The sequence below is a fragment of the Labeo rohita genome, unplaced genomic scaffold (genome assembly GCF_022985175.1).
Source record: "Labeo rohita strain BAU-BD-2019 unplaced genomic scaffold, IGBB_LRoh.1.0 scaffold_66, whole genome shotgun sequence".
Taxonomy (NCBI): Eukaryota; Metazoa; Chordata; class Actinopteri; order Cypriniformes; family Cyprinidae; genus Labeo; species Labeo rohita.
The window spans coordinates 687,472-711,434 of record NW_026129590.1 but is presented as its reverse complement, the minus strand read 5'-3'; the positions used below and the strand labels follow the sequence as shown (position 1 = coordinate 711,434).

The following is a 23,963-nucleotide window of genomic DNA, read 5'->3' as shown; positions in this document are numbered from 1 at the left end:
CCAAGGGTCCTAGTGTGCTGAAAAATCCCAATGTGAGTGCCCAACAGTGGGTGGTTCCGAAGGTAGTTCCTTCCCTGTGCTGTCGGTCTGTGAAGTTGCTGATGTGGTGGAACAATCAGTTGGAGGTGAAGAGGAGCTGATGATGGAAGGCACAAGGCTGGATGTTTCTGCAGGAGTTGAGACATCTTTTCACCCTGTATCAACACCAAATATCAAGCCAGGAAGGAGGACAAACAGCAGAAGTACCATGCTGGCATAGCTGGGTATAGAAAGCACCAAGGAGGAACCGTGCAACCTACCCAGGGTTACCGAGGCTGGTACAGACTTCCACCACTCTGTTATGGTTCCCCTACTCCTTCCGGCCAACTAGTGCCTGCATGGGAGTGCCTAGTTTTAGCTAATTTATTTCAAAGACATTTTAAGCTACACTTAAAAAAGGATACCCATTATATGGACAATGGATGACAGTACTCTTAAAAGGCTAGTTTCTTCCCTGAACTTCCATAGGCAAAGGGGGGAGACTATGTGACTGTCACACAAGAGACATGTTTTACCACTCTATTTATTACAATTATTGTATGTATAATAGAGTTTTGATGGGTTTGCATGTTTTCTTAGTCCGTTTTATTCCTCTTAACATTTTAATGTGTACGTCTTTAAGAAATGTATGGTTGGCAAGAACTGTACAGACAAGGCTGCATCTGAAACCAAATACTCAAGGTACTTAATTTCAATAAATTCTTAACGAGCGCTAAAAGAGTACATATTTTACAGCAGGGGTCACCAAACTTAATCCCGGAGGGCCAGCGTCCTGCAGAGTTTAGTCAAAGAACTTCTAATGACAAGAAGTGAAAGCCAATAGAACGTTCCATTGCAACAGCGGTGCCCAGCAGCAGCCCTGCGCCATTTTGGAGTGAAAACGACTCCACAGTCCACTAGCTTCTTGCTGTCGCTATGGCAAATATCAGCTGCTTTGTTTAAACAAAATGTACATTAAAGCTAAAATACACAACCCGAATGCATTTTTTAATATATTTTTGTACTCCTTTCCGTTTATTTCTTAAGAATTTTTGTACGTCTGTTAACTATTAAACCATACGTCGTTTATTATTGAAAGGATTTTTGTATGTTTTGTACGTACTGTAATCTTTGTTTGTTATTATTATTGCAATAAATGATGACAACACAGAATAACATACAATCTCTAGACTAGTGATTATCAAAAACAGACTTTGTCTTTCATTTATTCTTCACAATATCTTTGCTCTCTAAAAAACAGTTTCGGTTGAAATTCCTATTATAAGTGCAAGTATAAGCATTATAAATGCTGAATTAATACCAATTAAATTAAGGACATGCATCAGAAAATTGTGAATGTTAGACAATAAATAAATATAAGCTTCACAGTAAACTTTTTTTGCAGTATTATCTTATATTAATGTCCGTTAAAGCATGACTGTAAACAAAACAAAAACATGTAAAAAAAAAAAAACTAAAACATAACCGTTTCCAATTTTTTTTTAATTATTCAGTTATGACAGACACAGCAATGCATGTCTGTAAGATCATCATGTTTGTAGTGTGTTCCAGGGAATTAAAACATACAATATAATGTATAAATACAATATATATTTCAGGCCTATAATTGTAACTACTACTACTACTAATAATAATGGTAAAGTGTAACGCTGCATAAAATGAAAATACTCAATAAAGCAGGCTAAAACTGCCTCAAATGTATAATTACTATTTGGTTTCCACAACTGACAACATAAAACAAATATAATAATACAATGCAGCATTTACTGTAGCAGTCATAGAATTTACTGATTTGAGAAATTTTCTATTGCATTTCCGATTTGGCTGTGAGATTTACCAGTTTTAAGTGCATAAGATGTGATAGATTCTGATCCCGACAAAAAAAAAAAAAAAAAAAAATCTAACCATGTAGAGTGACTTTTTGCACTTTCTCATGTCACACATTACTTCACTGCAGTCATTGCGCTCTTTTATTTCCACTGTGATTTCTCTTTCGTCATTCTGTCCGCTTCTGTGCTGTCCAGTTGGCATTTTCACTCCGAAATGGCGGCCGCGCTACCGAAGCGCCACCTAGTGGCTGTTACCAAAAAGATATTAAGATAGGAGATATTAAGAAGTTAGAGGGTTTTGGTTTTGTTGTTTTCTTTAATTTAGCACCGCCCACGTCCCTTGATGCTGGAGAGACCGGGCCTCTTGGTGCTGACGCGCGGGTCGCTTAGTGCCGGGACGTCGGATGAAGGGCAGAGCGAGACGGGTGCCGAGGTTGAGGCCGTCTTGCCGCCTTTTGATCCGTTCTCCCCTCTCTCTTTTGGGTCTAAGGAGGAAGGACGATTGAAAGTCCGCCTGGCCCGTTTACAGTTTGAGGCACAGGAAAGGGCTCAGGCGCGTCAGGCTGAGATGGACCTGAGGCTCGAAATCCGCAGGCTTGAGATCGAAGAGAAGGAGGTGAAGTTGCGACAGCTTGAGCTGGATACATTAAAACTTACTCCTACAGCTGCTGTGCAGCCCGCCCGTGCTGATGCTTCTTTTGTTGCTCCGGTCGTAGATCCTTCCTCAACCACCTTCGATGTTAGCAAACATATCGCTTTTAGACGGAGGTAGATATATTTTAGCGCTTTCGAGCGTATTGCATCTTCCTTACATTGGCCGAAAGATGTGTGGTCCCTTCTTCTCCAATGCAATATGAAATAGTTAAATCTGCCATCCTCCGTGCTTACGAGCTTGTACCTGAAGCATATAGACAGCTGTTCAGAAATCACAGAAAACTTTCTAGTCAGACATTCGTTGAGTTTGCGCGAGAGAAAGGCATTCTCTTTGATAAATGGTGTAGTGCAAGTAAGGTAACGGACTTTAATTCGTTAAGAGAGTTAATTCTGTTGGAAGAATTTAAGGATTGTTTGCCTGAATGCGTTGTTGTATACCTGAATGAACAGAAAGTAGTTTCGTTATCGCAAGCAGCGGTGCTTGCGGACGAGTTTGTGCTCACGTACAAAAATGTGTTTGTCCCAGCACGTTCTGCTGGTGCCGTACTCCTCCAGGAAGACCGAAATGGCGTTGAACACCCTTTCTGTTATTTTTCCAAGAAATTTAATAAACACCAACTCAACTATTCAACCATTGAAAAGGAAGCTCTTGTACTGCTGTTAGTGTAACCCGTTCCTTGGATTTATATCAATGAAAAGGAGGAAAAATATCTACTGGGTCTGAGCTCACCAAATATGTATGACTAATAGTATTTGGAGTCTCGGGTTCGGGGTCTCACACTAAACACAGAATTACAAATAAATTGTGTTTATGAAATGTGTCTGCACTTGTGTCAATTCAGCTTTTAATTTAATCGCTAACTGCTTGAATAAAACACATACACAGTAGTCAGTTCTAACGAATAGTATTTGTATTGCAGTGTCTCTTTTCTTTCTTTTTGGTTTTCTCTTAAACTGCAAATACTTTGCAGTATGCTTGAAAACCTTTTCACATACTCAAACAAAAATATGTATCTTCATTGAATTACAATTCAGCTCGTAAACAGTAAAGCTGTCAATCAACAATTACAATTGAAGATGAGAAGAAGGAATAAAAGAAAATAGTCCAAATAGTCTGAAAACGCTGATGAATACGAAATCCTGAATGAAGTTGGAATGTGTTTGGCTCAGTTCAATCAATGTGAGTGTATAAATGCCTACAGAGTCCTCGTCGAAACGAACGATGAAGAAACGTTTCCTCCTTACGAACGAGCCCTCTGATTACGCAATCCATCCGCAGTGAAATCCAACTCGTCTCTCTCTCTCCTGGCACGAATCCAAAACGACCACATCGCGATGAAACCGTCCGATCTCATCGAGCACACGGCATCCTCCAATCGCTAATGCAATGAAACAATTAAATAATTAAAGGTGTAAATTGCAAGGATGGATATGATTAAGCGAGAGCTGAAATGCGGCTCGCATCTCTCGCCACGAGCTGCCGCAAAAGTGACGTCGGCCAAATCATCCATTAACTTCACATAACATTGATAACTTAACTTACAACATTATTTTCACAAAACGAGTGCACAAACATGTTTAACAATTCTACTAACATAACAGAAACAGTTTACGTTTGTGCACTTTGTCCGATTCACGAACAGAATTAATCATTCACAGCATCCTACATTAACAAATGAGTATACATAACAAATACACGGAAAATAAGAATGATTGTGACTTACCTAATGCAATGAAACAGTTCAGGCATATAATTAAAGGTGGAAATTGCACGGATGGATATGCAGCAACCATCGACGCGCTTCTAGATTAATTAATAGTAGTAGTAGGCACGTACATTATACTGAATGATTAATAAAGTTAAACTGAACTTTTATTTTGACGGGTTGCCGACTTGCCGTGAATACCTTTAAATTTCTGTGTATATATTTGACGCTTGTTTTACTGTTTTTTAAATGAAACAGTGAAATGCTCATGAAGTGACTCTCAGAGCAGTTCTGGAGGTGTTGTTAACGTGTTTATGCCGTCATTTAGTGAAACTGCAGATGCTGAAATGACTGCGCGTGTCAGTATTACATGTACAGAAAACGAAACCGCGCATCCGCGCCGTTCACTCATAAAAAGACACGCAGAATATGCAGGATTCATATTTAAATAATCTCTTGCGGCATAATATTTACAGATACCAGTCCATATCGCTAGTTGATTTAAGTTTAATTACCAACTTTTGATTAAATAATTCAAACTTTGTCAAATTCCGTGAAAATCATAGGACCCTACAAAAAATCATTCGGGGCTGGAGTAAAACCTTTCGGGGCTCGAGCCCAGAATGATTAGCCCTAGCGACGCCCCTGACTGGAACCAATGTATACTTCAAAATATTGTAGTGCTAATGTAACCCACTCAAATAATTGAGTATACGGATTGGTGGAAGATTTCTATCAATATTTCTGCTCTTTAAGAATAATTGATTCTTTATTCACTTTATTGTACATGTTTTTTTTTTTTTTCTTCTTTTTCTTTTTCTTTTTCTTCCTAATGCATAGTAAGTTCAGGCATGTAAAACAAATGTATAAATGTATTTTATTTGATTAGTTGTCAAATAGAATTTACTATTACACTCAAACAAATATTTCAGCCCTTAACTTAATTCAGTTACGTACAAAATTTCCATCCATTTAGATTACGTAGTTTTAATTTAAACAAATCAATTAAACTTAATGTGATTCAAATGCATCAGTCTTACGTAAATGAAACAGGTAAAGTTGATGTAATATTTCCCAGTGTTAAACAAACCCTGCTCAGTGTTCATGTGTTTCCACACTACAGAGTGTTCAAGTAGCATTGACACAGTGTTGGAGTTAAGGAGATCATTATGTCACGACTGACCAATAATGATGAACACCTGCTGTTTAGAAGCAGAATCACCGAAGGAAAGATAAACACAAGAATCAGTCACAGCCAAAGAGAAAATTAACTTAAATAACTGAAGACATTAAATCTCTGATTAAACAACTCCACAAACAACATTACAGATTGACTTGATTTCTGTCGTATATCCACAAATATTATTTGAGAACGTCTAAACAGAGGTTTAGATGTTTTATTTTAAAAAATGTTTCATTTGACCTCACCATCATGCGAACAGGGTTTACTTTAGTTGGGCTCTTGACCCTTGACTTTCTTAGTATAGTTTTTGTTCTTTGGTTGCTGTAATTGTGTTCGTAGAGCACATTTGTATAGCGCAAAAAAAGGGGTCCTTAATAAGTGTTCTTAGTTAATTATTATTGATGTTGTAATCATTGTCAAGTGGCCTGATTTGCTGATATCGTTCAGTGGTTTACCTCTTAGCTTCATTATATTTACAGTAGTTGTATGAACTGTTACTATTACTACTTTAAGATCTGCAGTATTACTCAGACACACACAGACATCAAGAATCAGCACATGAATCTCAACAATGGTGACATTCAACAGCTGCATGCTGGGAGTCATGGGTGAGATTTGTACTCCGCTGCTACCCAGCATGCAGCTGTTGAATGTCACCATTGTTGAGATTCAAATGCTGATTCTTGATGTCTGTGTGTGTCAAACTGATGCTGTAGATTTCAAGATTTAGTGTATAAGATAAACATCCATAATAGTTCATACACCTGTTGTAAACATTATGAAAATAATAGACTGCATGAGATCAGTGCATCATGCCACTGGATGATAACAATTTAACAAACAATAAAAATTAACCAAAAACACCTAATCAGACTTCTTTTTGGCTTTTTTATTTTGTTGTAATAAATGTGCTTCATACACATAATTACAACAGCCAAAAAAAATTAACATAAAAAAAATCAAAAGTCAAGAGTCCAACTAAAGTAAACCCTGTTCGCCATGATGGTGAGGTCAATTGAAACTTTAAAAAAAAATAAAAAATAAAATAAAACATCTAAACCTCTGTTTAGATGTTCTGAAATAATATTTATAGATATATGACAGAAATTAAGTCAATCTGTAATGTTGTTTGTGGAGTTGTTTAATCAGAGATTTAATGTCCTCATTTATTTAAGTTAATTTTATCTTTGGCTGTGGCTGATTCTTGTGTTTCTCTTTCCTTCGATGATTCTGCTTGTAAACAGCAGGTGTTCATCATTATTGGTCAATCATGACATAATGATCTCCTTAACTCCAACACTGTGTCAATGCTACTTGAACACTCTGTAGTGTGGAAACACATGAACACTGAGCAGGGTTTGTTTAACACTGGGAAATATTACATCAACTTTACCTGTTTCATTTACGTAAGACTGATGCATTTGAATCACATTAAGTTTAATTGATTTGTTTAAATTAAAACTACGTAATCTAAATGCATGGAAATTTTGTACGTAATTGAATTAAGTTAAGGGCTGAAATATTTTTTTGAGTGTATATTGTTTGACAACAGTAAGGTTTATATTGAATTTGGTCTTTATCATCTTAGTCTGTTTTGCCACATTAAGCGTTTGCTGGGCAAGTATAAAAGTGAAAGTTTGTGCATTGTGTTCATGGCCATATGCTTGCCTTGAAGTACATTAAATTAATAAACTATATTACAAATTTGATCGTTTAATGGCACATGTATCTTAATACATTAAGCCATATCACGTGTTAATGGTTTTCTACGGGAGGAAAAAGCTTGAACGAGAGACATTGTGCATTGCATTTATATTCTGCTGTTCTGTGGCCACGGATTTGCGGGTCTTGTTTTTATCTCCTACAGATGACTTGCAGGACCCTGTACGTTATGCTATTAAATTAGTTTTAATCATTTAACAACCACAGCGTCTTGTCTCTATTAGCAACACGCATGATTTGTGTGGATTGCAAGTGACGTGGCAGGTAGCTGAGAACGCAAGTGGCGATTGCGAGTGGCATTGTAATGTAGTTTATTTTTTCTTGTCTTCACCACCTGGCTACTGTTGAAAAATGTTGAGAGATTCAATTAAAAATAAATAAATAAATAAAGTAAAGTAAAAATAAAATAGACTGCAAGTGATGTCACTTCCGGAAGTGCAGTTGTCTGAGAGTGCAGGTGCATGTCTGCAGCCAGACCCTTCTCAGTTTCAGTCTATAGTTCGCTGTGAGTCTATAGTTTGTTTCAGGTAAACACCAGCTGGATGGCAAATGTAACCCCCATAAGAAGTTCTCATAGGAATGTAATATATATATATATATATATATATATATATATATATATCCATACTCTTCTTGATGCTGGTATAATACGGGAGTCTGAGTCTTCATTCGCGTCACCAATAGTAGTAGTACGGAAAAAAAACGGAGGTGTACGCCTCTGTGTGGATTATAGGAAATTAAATATGCAAACAATCCGGGATGCATATGCGCTTCCAAATTTAGAGGAGTCATTCTCAGCACTTGCGGGATCGTAGTGGTTTTCCATGATGGATTTGAAATCCGGATACTACCAGGTGGAAATGGAAGAGGAAGATAAACCCAAAACGGCGTTCACTTGCCCATTAGGTTTTTGGAAATTCCATCGGATGCAAATGCTCCCAGCACTTTCCAACACCTTATGGAAAGATGCATGGGAGACATACATTTGAAAGTTCTCGTTTTCTTGGATGATTTAATCGTTTACTCCGACTCATTGGAAGAGGATGAAAGTAGGCTCATCAATGTGTTAGGCCGTCTCAGAGAGTATGGACTGAAGTTGTCTCTTGACAAATGTAAGTTCTCTCAGACGGAGGTACGCTACTTGGGACACATTGTGTCTAGAGAAGGTGTTAAAACAGATCCTGAAAAGATTAGAGCACTAAGGACCTGGCCGAGACCCCAGAATTTAAAGGAACTGAAGTCTTTCCTTGGTTTTTCAGGATATTACAGACGTTTTATTAAAGACTATTCCAAGATTGTCAAACCACTGACCAACCTCACTGCTGGGTACCCGCCTCAGCGTAAGGGATGTAAGGTAGCTACTAATAGCCAGTATTTAAATACCAAAGAGCCTTTTGCTAAGCGTTGGAGTCAAGAGTGTCAGGAAGCCTTTAAGACCATCATTGACAAATTAACTTCTGCTCCCATACTTGGCTTTGCTGACTCTAAGTTGCCTTACACCCTACATACAGATGCTAGCACTACTGGGTTGGGTGCAGCACTGTACCAAGAGCAGGATGGCCAAACCCGTGTAATTGCTTATGCAAGCAGGGGGTTAAGTCGCAGTGAATCATGGTACCCAGCCCATAAGCTTGAATTTTTAGCCCTTAAATGGGCTATCGTGGAAAAGTTCCACGATTATCTCTATGGGAGTCAGTTTACAGTAGTCACCGATAATAATCCATTGACCTACCTACTCACCACAGCCAAGTTGGATGCAGCCAGCTATTGTTGGTTAGCTGCCTTGTCCACTTTTACATTTAACATCAAGTACAGGGCTGGCAAACACAACATGGAAGCTGATGGTTTATCCAGAAGACCTCATGATGTGTTGGAGGACAATGGTATATCGGAAGGTGAGAGTCAACAAATCCAGCAATATACCTCACATCTCCTGACGTCTTCTAGGCCATTGAGAGAAATTGCTAGGGAGACAGTTGAAGCGACATGTCAAAAGCATTATATCAGCCAAAACTGAGCAGAATCCTTATCTGGGCTATGTAGAATCCTGAACAATGCAGTCATCAGCAGTTCCAGCTGGTTTTGAAGAACAGGACATTGAATGTGGTGTTTCACTCCTGCAAAAGTATAGTCAGATCTTAAAAAGCTGCAAAGGGAGGATCCTATAATTAGTCAAGTGATAGAGCTTCTCGAGTCTGAAGAAAGACTACCTACCAGCTTGAAAGGTAACAGTCCTGATCTCCAGTTGATGCTGTGAGAGTGGGACCGGTTTCGGCTGAAGAACGAACTCCTGTACAAAACACGGATGTCTGATGGCCTGACAGTTTTCCAGTTTGTGTTGCCAGAAGTAGTTTGACCTCTGGTACTCCAGAAACTCCATGACGACATGGGCCATTTGGGGATTGAATGGACTCTCGACCTTGTCAGGTCCAGATTTTATTGGCCTAGAATGTCTCTGGAAGTGGAGAGGAAAGTTTGAACTTGTGAAAGGTGTGTTCGATGGAAAGCTCAGCCTAATAAGGCAGCTCCTCTTGTCAACATATGCACCACCAGACCCATGGAACTGGTGTGCATGGACTTTTTATCACTAGAGCCAGATAGTCGAAACACAAAAGATATCCTTGTCATCACAGAACACTTTACAAAATATGCAGTGGCCATTCCTACAAAGGATCAGAAAGCTGTTACAGTTGCCAAGTGTCTGTGGGATCATTTCCTGACTCACTATGGATTCTCAGAGAGACTCCACAGTGACCAGGGTAGAGATTTTGAATCCCACGTTATAAAGGAGCTATCCTCACCAACATCCGTAAAGTTAGAACAAGTCCGTACCATCCAAGAGGAAATCCTGTAGAGACATTTAATCGCACCCTCTTGAGTATGCTGGGGACTCTACAAGACAAGGATAAAACTCACTGGCGTGATTATGTGAAACCACTAACCCATGCTCATAATTGTACAAAGAATGAGGTTACTGGTTTCTCACCGTATGAGCTAATGTTTGGTCGACAGCCAAGGCTACCAGTTGACATTGCCTTTGGCTTATCAAGGATGCGAACACTCCCTCTCATTCTCAGTACGTGCTCCAATCATAAAGCGGCACAAAACTTTAATCAAGAAAATCTGCCTAGCAATTGTTGAGCAGTCATGAACAGGTATTTGTGATTGGTTAAATATTTCAAGCTCCACCCGTTATATACACAGAAGGGATGCGAGGGAGTGCAGCGGGAGGTTGAGACGGAGATTACGAGCCGTAAGGAAAGATTAAGCTGCAAAAAACCTAGCGAAAATTGTGTACTGTATGAAGGAGTTAAAAAAGGAGCCTATGCATCAGAAAGGGGTGCAGGAGAATTGTTATTGTTTTTTGTTGATTTCGGGAATGAAAGAACATTGATCTTGGCCAGGTTTTTGGTTTTCCCTTGAAATCTCTCTTCTGGATAGAAGATGGCAAGCCACCCAGTTTGAATTCGGTGACCTTCAGCTGATGTGTGCAGAGTGCCCTTTGTGTCCAGCATTTTGGTAGGACTGTACAATTACGATCTATGGATTTCCCCTTGCTGGAACATTTGTTTGATATTGAACCTTAAAGGAACATTACTCCCTGTGAATTGGAACAACTAATCTGAGCTCAGCAACGTGAACTGAATGGACAGAACTGGTGATCCTAGATTCATCACATGATACACATACACTGATACCACACATACACACACTTGGTTATTGTATTGTTTTTATTTTGTTGTTCAAATAATTCAAGTTATCTTTTCATATACAAGTACTTGTTGTTTTTGATTCCAACATTTCCAAGGTGTTTTGTTGAATTGGGGTTCAGAGTATATATTTATTCAATCGAACCTAGTGTGTACTTACCTGTATCAGGGTTACACAAAAATAACTGAAAGAAAATGTTAATAAATAATGTTCTTGTGAGGACATCTTACTGCACTGTATTGTTAGGCACATTTTATCATCTCTGAAATCTGCCCTACTTTAGTGTACTGATTACTAAATACACACACGTACACACATAATGTCTGTCAGAATGAGGGCAGGCAAAAATAGATGTACAGCAGTGATAGTTTAAAATAGGTTGCAGTCTATATTCATTGGTTTATAAGAAATGAAGGCCACCTTTAAAACAAAAGTCACCCTTGTAAATTCAGTAAGTAGTCGCATGATCTGATAAAAAAAATAAAATAACTGTAGTCAGTGCAGAATTCCATTAATATTTATTTGTTTTGCTAAGCAAGCCATGTTCTATAACCACATCTTATAAAACAGCAAGCAACCTTGTCCTTGTAATAAAATACTGAACATTTTAACTTTAAATGTTTTAATAGGTATGCAGTATGTTATATGGAACAGACATAGTTTTTTTTTTTTTTTTTTTTTTTTTTTTCATTTGTAATTGTATGAACACATACCCCTTTTATAAGAGGGCAAAAATCGAATGTTGCACAAATGTGTTCCTCGCTTTCTTACCGGCAAGTAATTGTTTCAAAGCTGGTGCTTAGAGGTCTTCTATGCTGCGAAGGCACTTATTGATACCCTTATGAAAGACAATCTGTCAAACTCAGTCTGCCACACACACACACGCTTATTTTAATGTATGTAATTATCTATACTCATACGTGTGTGTGTGTGTGTGTGTGTGTGTGTGTTTTATGGATGAAAATCCGACCCTTTGCCTTTCTTTGAAAGGTGTATGTGTTCATTACAAATCTTATAAAAATTAAAATATTATTTGTAGTTCGCTTTTAGTATGTTCCATGGTAAAGGTTCAGGTTCTTAAGATACTGTCAAAACCAAGACTTGCCCAGTTCATAATATTCTTTCCTCATCATTATTAAAACCATTATTAATGTATTTATTTTTAGTATTTAAAAGTTGTATCGCTTTTTGTTTAGAAAGCAGAGTAGTTCTAGGTTTTTTTTAGAATTAACCCTTAAACTTGAACGTGGAATAGAAAAGTTGATACATTTCTATTCCACTATCCACTAGGAACTATATATGCCACCAACATATCACTTTCCCTGAAAAACAAGATAAAAACAAATTTTCCCAAAAAACAAAGAAACATGAACATGATTGTAGAGAAACATAAGTTATGATGATCCAATTAAATTAAACAAATCACAGCTCTTTAATGCAGCTAATATTTGCGTATACATTTGACATAATACAAAAGGTTTATGTGGTAAATGATGTTGCTGTATCATAAAAGTTGTTGTTCATGAATATGTTTAACTCTACAAGCTGTTATATCTCCTCCAGTGAATCAGTTGGGACCAGACCTCTCTTCTTACCACTGCTTAGCTTTAGAAAGCCATCACTTTCTTCATTCTTACCCACACAAATCTATAACGAAAAGAAATGGTTTGAAGATGAAAAGAAAAAAGAATAAAATAAACTGAAGAATTTTCTTAAACAGATATATTCCCCCATGTTTAACTTTCCTCTTGACTACTGTTTTTACTGAATCATATCATCTTTTCATCTGTGAGATGTATTTCATCTGATCACTATTAAAATGAAATGACCATATTGTTGTCACTCTAAATTTGGTTTCAGTGATCTGTGAATTTCTAAACTTAACAACTACCTTACTAACTTTTAATAAGACGGATATTAAGAGTTTGAGACAAAAGTTGTAGATAATAGTTAATAGTTCTAATGCGTGTGTGTGTGTGTGTTTTTTTTTTACCTGAGCCTCTTTAACAGTCAGGTGTCCCAGATCTTTGTTGCCATAGACACTTTGCGTCACCTTCCAGACACGTTCACCTGGTCGCACTCGCTGCACGAAATTCGCTGGGAATAATCCAACTCTATCACCACATTTTCCCTGCATACACACAACAAAATGTAGTGATTCCATAAGCATAATGCTTCTGCTTCTGAATCCATGCAAACATGTACTGAAACACAGTCAAAAACAGAGATCCCGGATCCTGTTCTGGCTGGATCAGGCACTAATTAAGCCCTGGTACAGTAGGATATCTAAAGTAGACTATCAAAAAAGTGACATTAGTTTGCAAAAAACATCTAAAATAAATACGGTAGTGATCCATACAACCCCACTGGATGAATGAATCTCTTCTAAAGCAAAACGATACAAGTGTGTGAGAACAAGTACTAGTATATTAGTGGCGAGACGGAGTGTAGACCGAAGTGGTATTAGCTCATTAGACCAAGGTGGAGTTGGTGGGAATGAGGACAATGGTGGAACCACAGGGATGGAGGACCCAAGTAAAGCCAAAGGACCAAAGGCCGAAAGTGGAGCCAGCGGGACTACAGACCAAGGCAGTTCCCGAGGGATGATAGACCACGGTGAAGCTGAGGGATCAGAGGTGGAGCCGAGGGATTGAATGAACGAGATGGAGACAGGTGGGTCAGATGTCCCAGGTTAGGCCCTCAAAACTGAAGATCACAGTGGATCTTGGTTGCCAGGTGACTGGGGCTGCATTGATGGAGCTGGAGGAAGAAGTGGTCAATTTAAGCAGATACATTCTGGAACACCAGAGAACAGGAAACACATAGGAGTTTAGGAAACTAGACTGCGCATTAAGGAGAACAGACAAAGAACTGATCCCAAATATCCCAAATAATAATTTACTTCACAGCATTTCATGAAACATGTCGTTACTCCTTATAATATATCACATGGTCCGAGACGCAGAAGCAGTGAACAAACTAATTCTTTTTAATGAACCTGTTAAATCAGTTTGCAAATCGCATCAAACGATTCCTTCACGAACTGGAATGATCCGATTGCAGCTGTTCTCGAGTCGACAATCCACTGATTCAAATGATTCATTTAGAGCGAGTCTCCAGTCAACTGAATTGACAAGTAAGAAACCGGGAGATCTTGTGAGCGCACACGCGACTAATGCTGCCAAAACTGTCAGTTGTTTGTGAACTAAATCTGCTGTAAAGAGCGATCTATTTAAGCCCACTGAAATGCTTGTAGACGCATCAACATCTACGTTTTAAGTAAAAAAAAAAACATTAAAATTAAATAAACAAATTAAATAAAATAACTCATGCACATTCATATTCCCTGCTGCTGTAAAGTTAGCAGTTTTATTAAAATGCTACTGATTTAGTCTGTTTTTATACTGTCAACGTATAAATTTTTATATTGTTTGTATCAACTAGCCGAGTAGACAGATATGAATGTTTATTCATAAACATACTGAAAATAAGTAAATATTGTTAGCTGATGTCTAGCTAACTGTCACACCCCTGTGGACTGTTTATGTTGGTTTCTCCCTCTTGTCCCCATATTTGGTCGTTCCTGTTTCCTGTTCTTGTTTAGTCATCATTAGTTAACCTTGTTTCACCTGTGCCTTAATTATGTTCATCGGTATCACCTGTCTTTATAAGCGGCATTCAGTTCTGTGTTTGTGGTCCGGTCTCGTCAACATCTACGTGAATGTGTATGTATGCTACCCTGCCTGTGGATTTACCTGTCTTGGAAAATAACTGTGGATTATAAAGACTTTATCTTGAACCGTCATCTTCGTTCGCCCTTTCCTTCCACGTTACGTGACACTTACAAGCTTGCTGGTGCTAAGTTGAGGTAATTTTTAGATATAAAGTCCAAATATTTTTATTCAACCACCTAGATAGATTACATCTAAGGGAAAAAGAAAGGATGTGTTGTAGACATGTGTTGTTGGCCCAAGGCCAACAAGTATATTTTGATTGACAGCTTTTTAAAAGCCCGAACCCGTTTGCAGCCCAACATTATTCAAATGTGCGCAAGCACACAGCTCTTTTGCCTTTTGTCAAGAATGGGTCATTTATACATGTTTTAACATAATTTATTAATAACTAACGTAGGCTATAGGCCACTTGGAAGTTGGAACAAAGAAATATAATAAGTCCTCTGTAACATTGTAACATCTTAGCACTCTAAATAGGCGTACACTTAGCCTATAAATAGGCCAACGCACCAGTAAAAAAGACTCTTTCTTAACAAATTAAATTAAGATAAGTTCTAAATTAAGATGGGTTTTTGGCGATAACTAAATTAAGATTAAGTGTTTCAGCACGGTCCTGCGCTCACTAATGGTGCGTCCAGCAGCACTAAACACCCTTTTACTCCTTTTCTCACGCTAATCAAAACGCATCACATGACCGCTAATTTACCGGGCAAGCCGGAGCGGAAGCCCGAGCCCGTGTAAAATGATATAAATTAAGCCCGAGCCCGAGCCAACTCGTCGGGTCCCGTCGGGTTTCATCGGGTTCGGGCAAAGATCTTCAGCTCTAATGTGTTGTTTAGGACATGGTAACTACAGTTATAATCAAAGTGGGAAGTGATGCCGTCTGGGAGCATTTGGCCAGGGGTGTTTTTACACCAACGACAAGGATTGAGAAGAAAAAAATATCATTATGAAAATATTATATTTTCCTTGAGCAGTTCTTCCTAGCTTCAGGCCTTATTCTGATGTCATATATAACTGTGACATTCTGCACAACCACAAGCTTTAAAACATTTTTTTCTTACTGGTGAAAGTGAGATCTGTTTTCTCTCAGCTACATTGCAGTGTCAGCTTCACAGTGAACATTACTACATCACTCTCGTCAACGTGCTTCTGTCACAGTTGAGAGAGGCAAAGACGAGGTAAGTTTCGAACACAGAGTTTATCTGCATGAACATAAAGGCTTTCAACGTAAAAACAAGAAGGGCTGTTCGCTGAGGGCTCGGTAATCGATGCAGGGTCTCAGACCTTCTTGGCCACGAAGAAGAAGCTCAAACTGCGGGTGAGGTGGATGGACGGATGAACCCCTGTTGTAACGCCTCCTGAATGTACTCCTCCATGGCGGCTCTCTCCGGGATCGATAATGGATAGACTCTTCCTTTTGGCAGTTTGGCTCCAGGCAGCAGGTCTATGGCACAGTCTCATGGTCGGTGAGGTGGAAGATGGGAGGCAGCAACCTTACTGAAGACGGCCTGGAATGCCTGGTATTCGGGAGGAATGGAAAGAGTTTGTGAGGAGTTGGGGCTTTCTATGGAGGTGAAACAGATTGACGGGTGAGTAGTAGCGATGACTGGTTTGGGTAGTTCCTTCAGACACCCTTGGTAACACCTGGGACTCCATTTACGGATCTCTCCAGACCTCCAGATGATGAGAGGATCGTGCCTTGTGAGCCCAGGGTGTCCCAGGACGATATCCACATTGGCCTCCTCCAGCACCAAGAGGGGAATCTTCTCCGAACGGAGACATCCGATGTCCAGTATGAGCTCTGGCATGCGGTGGCGCACCAGGCCCTTACCCAGCGGTTTTCCTTGAATACTGGTAATCTGGTAGATCGTTCTGTTGTCCGTGCTGGGTATATGGAGCCATTGGAGAGTGCGAGATGAGATGAAGTTTCCTGAGGCACCGGAGTCCACCAGGACTTTAACTGGGAAGGACGTACAATTATGAGTAGAGTAGAGCATCAATGTACAGAACACGAGAAACAGAAGGAGTGGTATTGACAGTACTCATCGCTGGGCGTGGTGGACAGACGGGGCAGGTGCGCAGAAGGTGATCTTGGGAACTGCAGTATAGGCAGAGGCCGTTGGCGATTCGACGCACTCGCTCGGCGCGGGACAGATGATAATTCTCCGTGATCATGGGCTATGGTGCTGGAGGAGCAGGCTCGGGAGTGGCGGTGGCAGCGGCAGCGGCGGCAGTGGGTGGAAGCTCCATGTGGTTATATGTTGAGAGATATGGGAAGCCTTCTGCAGGAAATTCTCCAAGCCGACCAAATCTTCATAGATGGCCATGTGTTGACGAAGGAGCGGGTTTAGTCCTTGCTGGAAAGCAGCGAGGAGGGCGGTCTCATTCCACCCACTACTGGCTGTGAGGGTGCGGAAGCGGTGGTGGCCTGGCTGAAAACTTCCTCACAATGCTTTGTGAAGCCTGATAAGTATATTAAAGGACTCGCCGAATTCCACAAGGCGTCAGCCCGTTGCAGGGCTCTTCCAGCAAGGAGGGAGATGATAAAGGCGACCCTCGCTTGATCGTTGGCGAACTGGTGAGGATGGAGCTCGAAGAATAGGGAACATTGTAGTAAAAACCCACTGCACGTGGCGGCTTCTCCCGAGTAGGTCGTTGGATGAGCCATGGGAGTGGCCGGTGGTGGAGAGATGGTGGCAGTGGGATCCATAGTGCACGTAGTTCTTTTGTTGGGCTGGTCTTCTGTTACAGTTGAGAGAGGCAAAGACGAGGTAAGTTTCAAACACAGAGTTTATTTGCAAGAACATACAGGCTTCCAATGTAAAAACAAGAAGGAAAGGAAAGGAAAGGATAGGAAAGGATGTGACGTGTGGCCAAGTATGGTGACCCATACTCGGAATTTGTGCTCTGCATTTAACCCATCCAAGTGCACACACACAGTAGTGAGAAGTGATCAAACACACACACACACACACACACACACACACACATGTTTGTTTTTGTGAATTGTGGGGACTTTCCATAGACTTCTATAGTTTTTATACTGACCAAACGATATTGTCTATCCCCTAACCCAACCCTAACCCTAAACCTAGCCCTCACAGAAAACATGTTTGCATCGTTACACTTTCAGATAAACATCATTTACTATTTATAATAATTTTTTAACATTGTGGGGACCGCAGGCCGGTCCCCACAATGTCAAAAATTTCAGGTTTTACTATCCTTGTGGGGACATTTGGTCCCCACAATGTAGCAAAAACAAGTACACACACACACACACACACACACACACACACACACACACACACACACACACACACACACACACACACACACACACACACACACACACACACACACACGGAGCAGTGGGCAGCCATATTGCTATCGCTGCGGCGCCCAGGGAGCAGTTGGGGGATCGGTGCCTTGCTCAAGGGATTCACCTCAGTCATGGTATCGAAGGTGGAGAGAGCGCTGGTTATTCACTCCCATTGGTGTGTCCAATTAGAAGGCGGGTGACTGGGAATGAGTGACTGTGGCTGGTGAGACAGGTGACTGTGTGACAGCTTCATATCAACAAAAAATATATATATATCTTGACTCCATAGAGTGGATATTTTGGGAAAATATTTTATTTGTGTTCAAATCTTTTAAAATCTTTATTTGTGTTAATCCACCAAGATCTCATCAAAATGTGGCAAAACAAAGCAGAGGAATAAAGATGATGATGATGATGATGATGATGCATTTCATTTATATTACGCTTTTCTCAAACCCAAAGCGCTACTCAAAGCAATTAAACATTTCCAATATACAATAAAGATAATACACAAAAAATAAAACAGAAATAACAATATTATAGTCATAAACAGTAAGCCTTTTTAAAAAGATAAGTCTTTAGAGACTTCTTAAAACAGTTCAGAGTTGGGTAATTTTTAATGTCTAAAGGATGATTATTCCACAACCGTGTGGCAAAAAAATAAAAAATAAAAGCATGACCACTCATCAACTCATCAACAGAGCGGAGAGAGTGAGTTGGAGTGTAGGGAGAGACTAAATTATGTATGATGCCAGAGCTGATTCATTTAGAGCTTTGCATATCAAAATCTAAATACTGACATCGAGATATGGCTGTACTGGAAGCCAGTGTAGTTCATAAAGAACTGATGAAATATGCTGATGAGCAGTTGTATATGTCAGTACCTGTGTAGCCAAGTTTTGAACATACTGCAGTTTCTTGATATACTTATCAGGAAGACCATTATGTGGTGATTATACTTACTATTATAAGTGACGAAACCATATAAGTGAGGAAACACATAAACAGGGAATCCCAGTCCAGAGTAGTGGAGAGTAGACTGGATGATTTATTTCAAGCACAGACCGAGCATGCACCCACAAACCAACAGATGCTCACTGTCATTGCAGGCCACGAACAGTGGGGCATGACCCCACTGGAGAAGGGCAGTGCGACTCAACACAGGAACCAAAAATGAAACCTACCAGGCACCCCTGGAAAACTTTGACTTCAGCCAGGGCTTACTTGATGTGACACTCAATCGCCCCCACCACACAGCCCTGAAGGCAAGATAGTATCAGGAGGAGGCATGTTAGACAAGGGAGCAAAATAGTGCACCAGTGTGTCAGGTTTATCATATTTTGGGTTGAATCGTAGCGTTAGTTCTGGCAGGTCACGTCAGTCAAGCTTGAATCAGCTGACTTTCAGCTGATCCACATCCACCTATAGGAATCCTATATAAGGTCCTTCAGTATTATCAGTAGCTTTCGCGTTGCTGAATAGCTAATGAATGACAAATTCGGCTGGCAAACCCCATCATCTCACTATGAATTGTGCAATCGGGAAGCGAGAGCAGTTTGTTCCCCTTATGGACGTCACCTCTGATTTATTCAAGTTCGTTAACTTGAACACATGTATTTGCAGCGGGGTTAAATTAGTTTTGTTTTCGATATTTTTAACACATTCTGTGATAAACAGCAATAACTCCAAAATGACTTGCCCTAAAAATCTAAAATATTAGAGAATAGGAGCAAAAATCTTGTCAAGCACTTCAATCTGTCTCGATGTTCGGCACGTACTATCTGGTAATGTGAGATGTTCACAGATCGAATCTTGCACCTCTCGATCTGCTCTCACACAAATCGGGGCTGCCCAGATCATATCAAACATGTTTGATATTCAGGATTTTAAATCGGGCTGATCACAGCTATGATTACGTCAGCACTTTCACAACAGAAAATGCACGACCGCAAAACAGCTGCTGTTCGGTACGTTGGATAGTGGAGATGGAGGAAACTGCTTCTTATGTTTTTGTAGTAACACTGTCTGTATAATATGTTGAAAACATACCACAACCGCAAGGAGCAAGGAAAGTTCTGGAGTGAAATCGTCTCAGTTTTCAACACATGTGCATAAAGTGCACAAAGCTGCTAGCAGGCTAAAAGTGCATAGTGCATAAAGCTGCTAGCAGGCTAAATAACATTTGTAAATGTTAGTTGCTGAAATGATGGTCTGTTGTGTCATGATAATCTTAATAATATCTTGTAGTGTGTGATGCTCCACAATTTTCAAATCTTGTAGTGTGTGCATGTTTAAGATTTCAGGGAAGATAATCTGCAAAGATTTTCCTTATGTGTGAACAGAAGAATCAATTACAGAAAAATTAAAAAACATAAATCACAAAAAAAGTTTTCAGATCAAACTCCACATTCAGACATTTTAGAGAAAGAGTACTTAATGTGTATATATAAAATGCTTTCCTCTGTAATAAGAGCTTAGTAATATCAACACAACAGTGTGGCTGTTATGATTCCTGTCTGGTCTGCCCGCCACCAGAGGTTCACATCACACAGACTGTTGCACTACACCCCAGACTACGTCTCCCATCACCCATTGCGCTAATTGCGCTAACACGTGTAGCCAATCAGACGCTCTATATAATCCTTGGACTTCCCCTCGTATTGTCGTGTTTTGGATGGTTGTTTCGCGTGAGTTCCCTAGTTCCCTTGTTCCCAAGTTTCCGGTGTTTAGCTTTCTTGTCTGGTCTTCTCATTTCGTCTGACTCTCCGTCTGCCTTTTGGACTTCTTGCTCGTTTCGGATTACCCCTTTGCCTTACTCCCCTGGATTACGTTCACCGTTCATCGACCCACGCCTGCTGCACGGACTATCCCCACGTCTTGCCTTCGCTATACCTGTTTGCTATTGTTCCGACCCTGCCTGTTTTCACTATGTCTCTGTCTCGTCCCAATAAAAGCTTGCATTTGGATCCACTTGCCTCTCGTCTCCCTCTCCACATTACAGTGGTCATCTTGTTCACATAAAACAAGATGACATGAAAGCATGTGGTCAATGGAAACACAAGCTTTGTGGTGCACTAAACTAGACAACACAAAAAGGAACAAAACACACAGGACGCACAGTAGTGGGATGAACATTCAGCCTGTGTGCTCACAATAACAGACAAAACATGAAACATGTATGTTCAAAGCCCAGCACTCACTGTCTTCAAAAATTTTTGATTTTTTTTTTTTAATTTCACCCTACCTCAATATAATGCCTAATAAAATAGTGTTTAGAAGTGCAGCACTGCATTGTTTCAAAACCATGTTGATGTCTGAAGTTCAGAAATATTTTAATATCAGAATTTTCCAAAATGATTTGAAGATTGATTGCGCATTTCAATACTTTTCCCCCAAAATGATTTAAAGAACATTAATGAATATTATTAAAGCTGATCCCCTCCCCTTCCTTCTCACAACCCCCCACCCCCTTTTTTAAAACCCGTGTAGTTTTCAGCAATGATTTTTTTGAAAGCACAGTATGCTGCTGAGAATGTAGAGCATTTCGAAGATAAATACGCACCTTCCACCAATCTTCATTAGAGTCATCAATCACCATAACTCTGTCACCAGGACTGGGATTAAAAACAGAGAAAAAATCCAAATGTGATATGTTTTCAAATCAGCTGTGTGCTGAATATGTGAATGTGTTAATACATTTACACACACAGGAACATATACCTTGTGTTTTGTACTGTGACTTTGCTATATTGCAAAGATTCTGGTATGGTTTTTAGAGACTTGGACACAAACACTAACACTATTACTTACTGTAATTCTAAGTCATTTTGCTCTTGAGGGAGGAACTTGTAAAGTGCCACATAAGTGTGAATGGGATGAACTTTAGGAACCTTTAATAAAAACATTAAATATCAAGAGAGAATTGATTAATCAAACCACATTAATACAGAAATCACAAAAAATCCAGAAATGTTACTATACCTTGGACAGCTCATCCAGTTCCGAGTTAACATTCTCAGGAAGTAAGACATCTGTAACTGAAAGTGTAAGGATGTATATTTTATCAAACAACTCAATGGGTTGTGTCAGTTCAATAATGTCTAGACTGTTTGTTTAGAACATTAAGAGTTCTAGTTGATCTCAGAATAATCGTTCTTATTTAGGGAATTCTTTAGGAATGCCTGTGCATGAACCTTGCATGTCGTTAAGTATGTGTGAAATCAGTCCAATGAAATGGTGAGACATCACGGGTGGGATTAAGTAGAAATGGAACTTAAAGCACATCTGAAACAAACAGCGTCAACTTCTGTGTTTTCAGCAAGTGCTCTGTGAGTGTCAGTCTGAAATATCTGTCATTTGTCAGTGCCAGTGCACAATCACAACAATATATATTGTGCAAGAAAAACAGGCAGCACTTTAGATTGTGTGTTCTTCCCTGTCCCTGCTAAGCTTTACAGGTGTGGATAGACACGATCATTGTGATGTTTGTTTGGGAGCAAATCACACACAGTCAGCTCTTGAGAGGGCTGGCTGTATTCATTCATAAAATTTCCTGATGTGTACAAATGACAAATCTGGAATGTTTACCTCTGCTTCCGTTAGTGTTTCTTCTCAAGAGAAGAAAGTTTTACTTTACAATTTAGAATCGAGTAGCTTGGATCCTACATTGCCGAGGTAACGTGCATTATGGGTCTACAACAAAAAAATGCAGGAGGTTCCCTTTCCTCCACCTGTGTGCAGATGTATTAATGTATTTGCAAGCTATTATTTACATTTCTTTTAAATTGCAGATAGTAAAAGATTATTTAGCTTAACTTCCAGACCATGTTTCAGTCAGACCCCTGGACTTTTTTTTTTTTTTTTCATATATGTGCCCATATATGGTTTTCCTGTTCCTGCCCTCATTATGTCATTATTAGTTAAGCTTGTATCACCTGTGTCTTAATTCATTCATTGTAATCACCTGTCTTTATAAGTTGGTTTCAGTTCAGTGTTTATTGTCCGGTCTCGTCTGTGTGTACGTGTGTTCCTGCCCTGCTTGTGGATTTACCCGTTTGGAATATATTAAAAGATGTTTGATTTTATTGACCTTCGTCTTCGTGCTTATCGCACAGCGTCAGCCTGAGCCCACCGCTGATGGAGAACCAAAGCTCAGCGCGACCGACAAGCCATTGCCGAGTGGAGCAACAGAGCTGAGGATCGCCCCAGAGGCTGAGCCCATCACGTCCGACCAGGTACGAGAGCCGGCAGCATCGCACGCGACAGAGAAAGTCATAGTGGAGCATGAGGATTCTGAGGAAGGCCCCGCCCACTGCACCTCTGAGGTTGAGCAAATACTGGAACTGGAACTTATGAACCTGATAAACTTACAGAATATATATGCAGACATGCCCCCTCTTATCCCACCATCAGAATTATCAGTTGATCCTGAAGCCTCTGTCTGCCCTGACCTGTCTGCCTGCCTGGAATTCCCACTCACCCTCCAAATTGTTTCCAAACATTTTTCATGGAAATACATCTGTCACTTTATGCAGATCACGGACAGATTAAGTGACATGCCCTTATCCTCAAAGACCATAAAACCATGCCAGGTTAAATAAAACGCTACTCAGATGACATTTCACAAGTTTGCCTGCCCATCCAGTCCTGATGGGCAATGATAAACAAACTTGGCTTGCTGTCCTTAAAGGAGGCTCGACCCCGAGGCTCAGCTTGAGTGCCGAGTTCAACCCCTCATTATGATATTACCTAAAGGGAGAATAACAGAAATAGAGGAGGAGAAGGGGAGGTGAAGGGATGCCGAAAAAACTGAAGCTGGGACGGTGCAATGAGAGCTGCTTATATAGGCTCGTAATGATGATTGACAGGACTGAATGATTAGGCTCCTCCCGAACCTACGTTTAGAACTTCATTAAATATTGGTTCACTTGCAATATGGATAAACATAATTTATGCCAAAGAGTTATTTTTATATGATTTTAATAACATTAAATCACTTGTTAAAAAAGACTTAATCTATTTATGTGCATTTTGTGAAAGATTACACAGAGAAGCTACTTT

General features: G+C 39.8%; 1 protein-coding gene across 1 annotated transcript; it reads right to left on the bottom strand.

Moving 5' to 3' along the window:
* Window positions 1-10,750: 10,750 nt before the first annotated feature.
* Window positions 10,751-22,016, bottom strand: LOC127161495 (SH3 and cysteine-rich domain-containing protein 2-like; the record flags this gene model as incomplete). Its single annotated transcript, XM_051104240.1, has 5 exons — window positions 10,751-12,491; window positions 12,838-12,975; window positions 21,466-21,517; window positions 21,714-21,793; window positions 21,885-22,016. Coding segments are annotated over 5 exons (501 nt in total), but the record flags the coding sequence as incomplete, so codon positions are not given.
* Window positions 22,017-23,963: the final 1,947 nt, after the last annotated feature.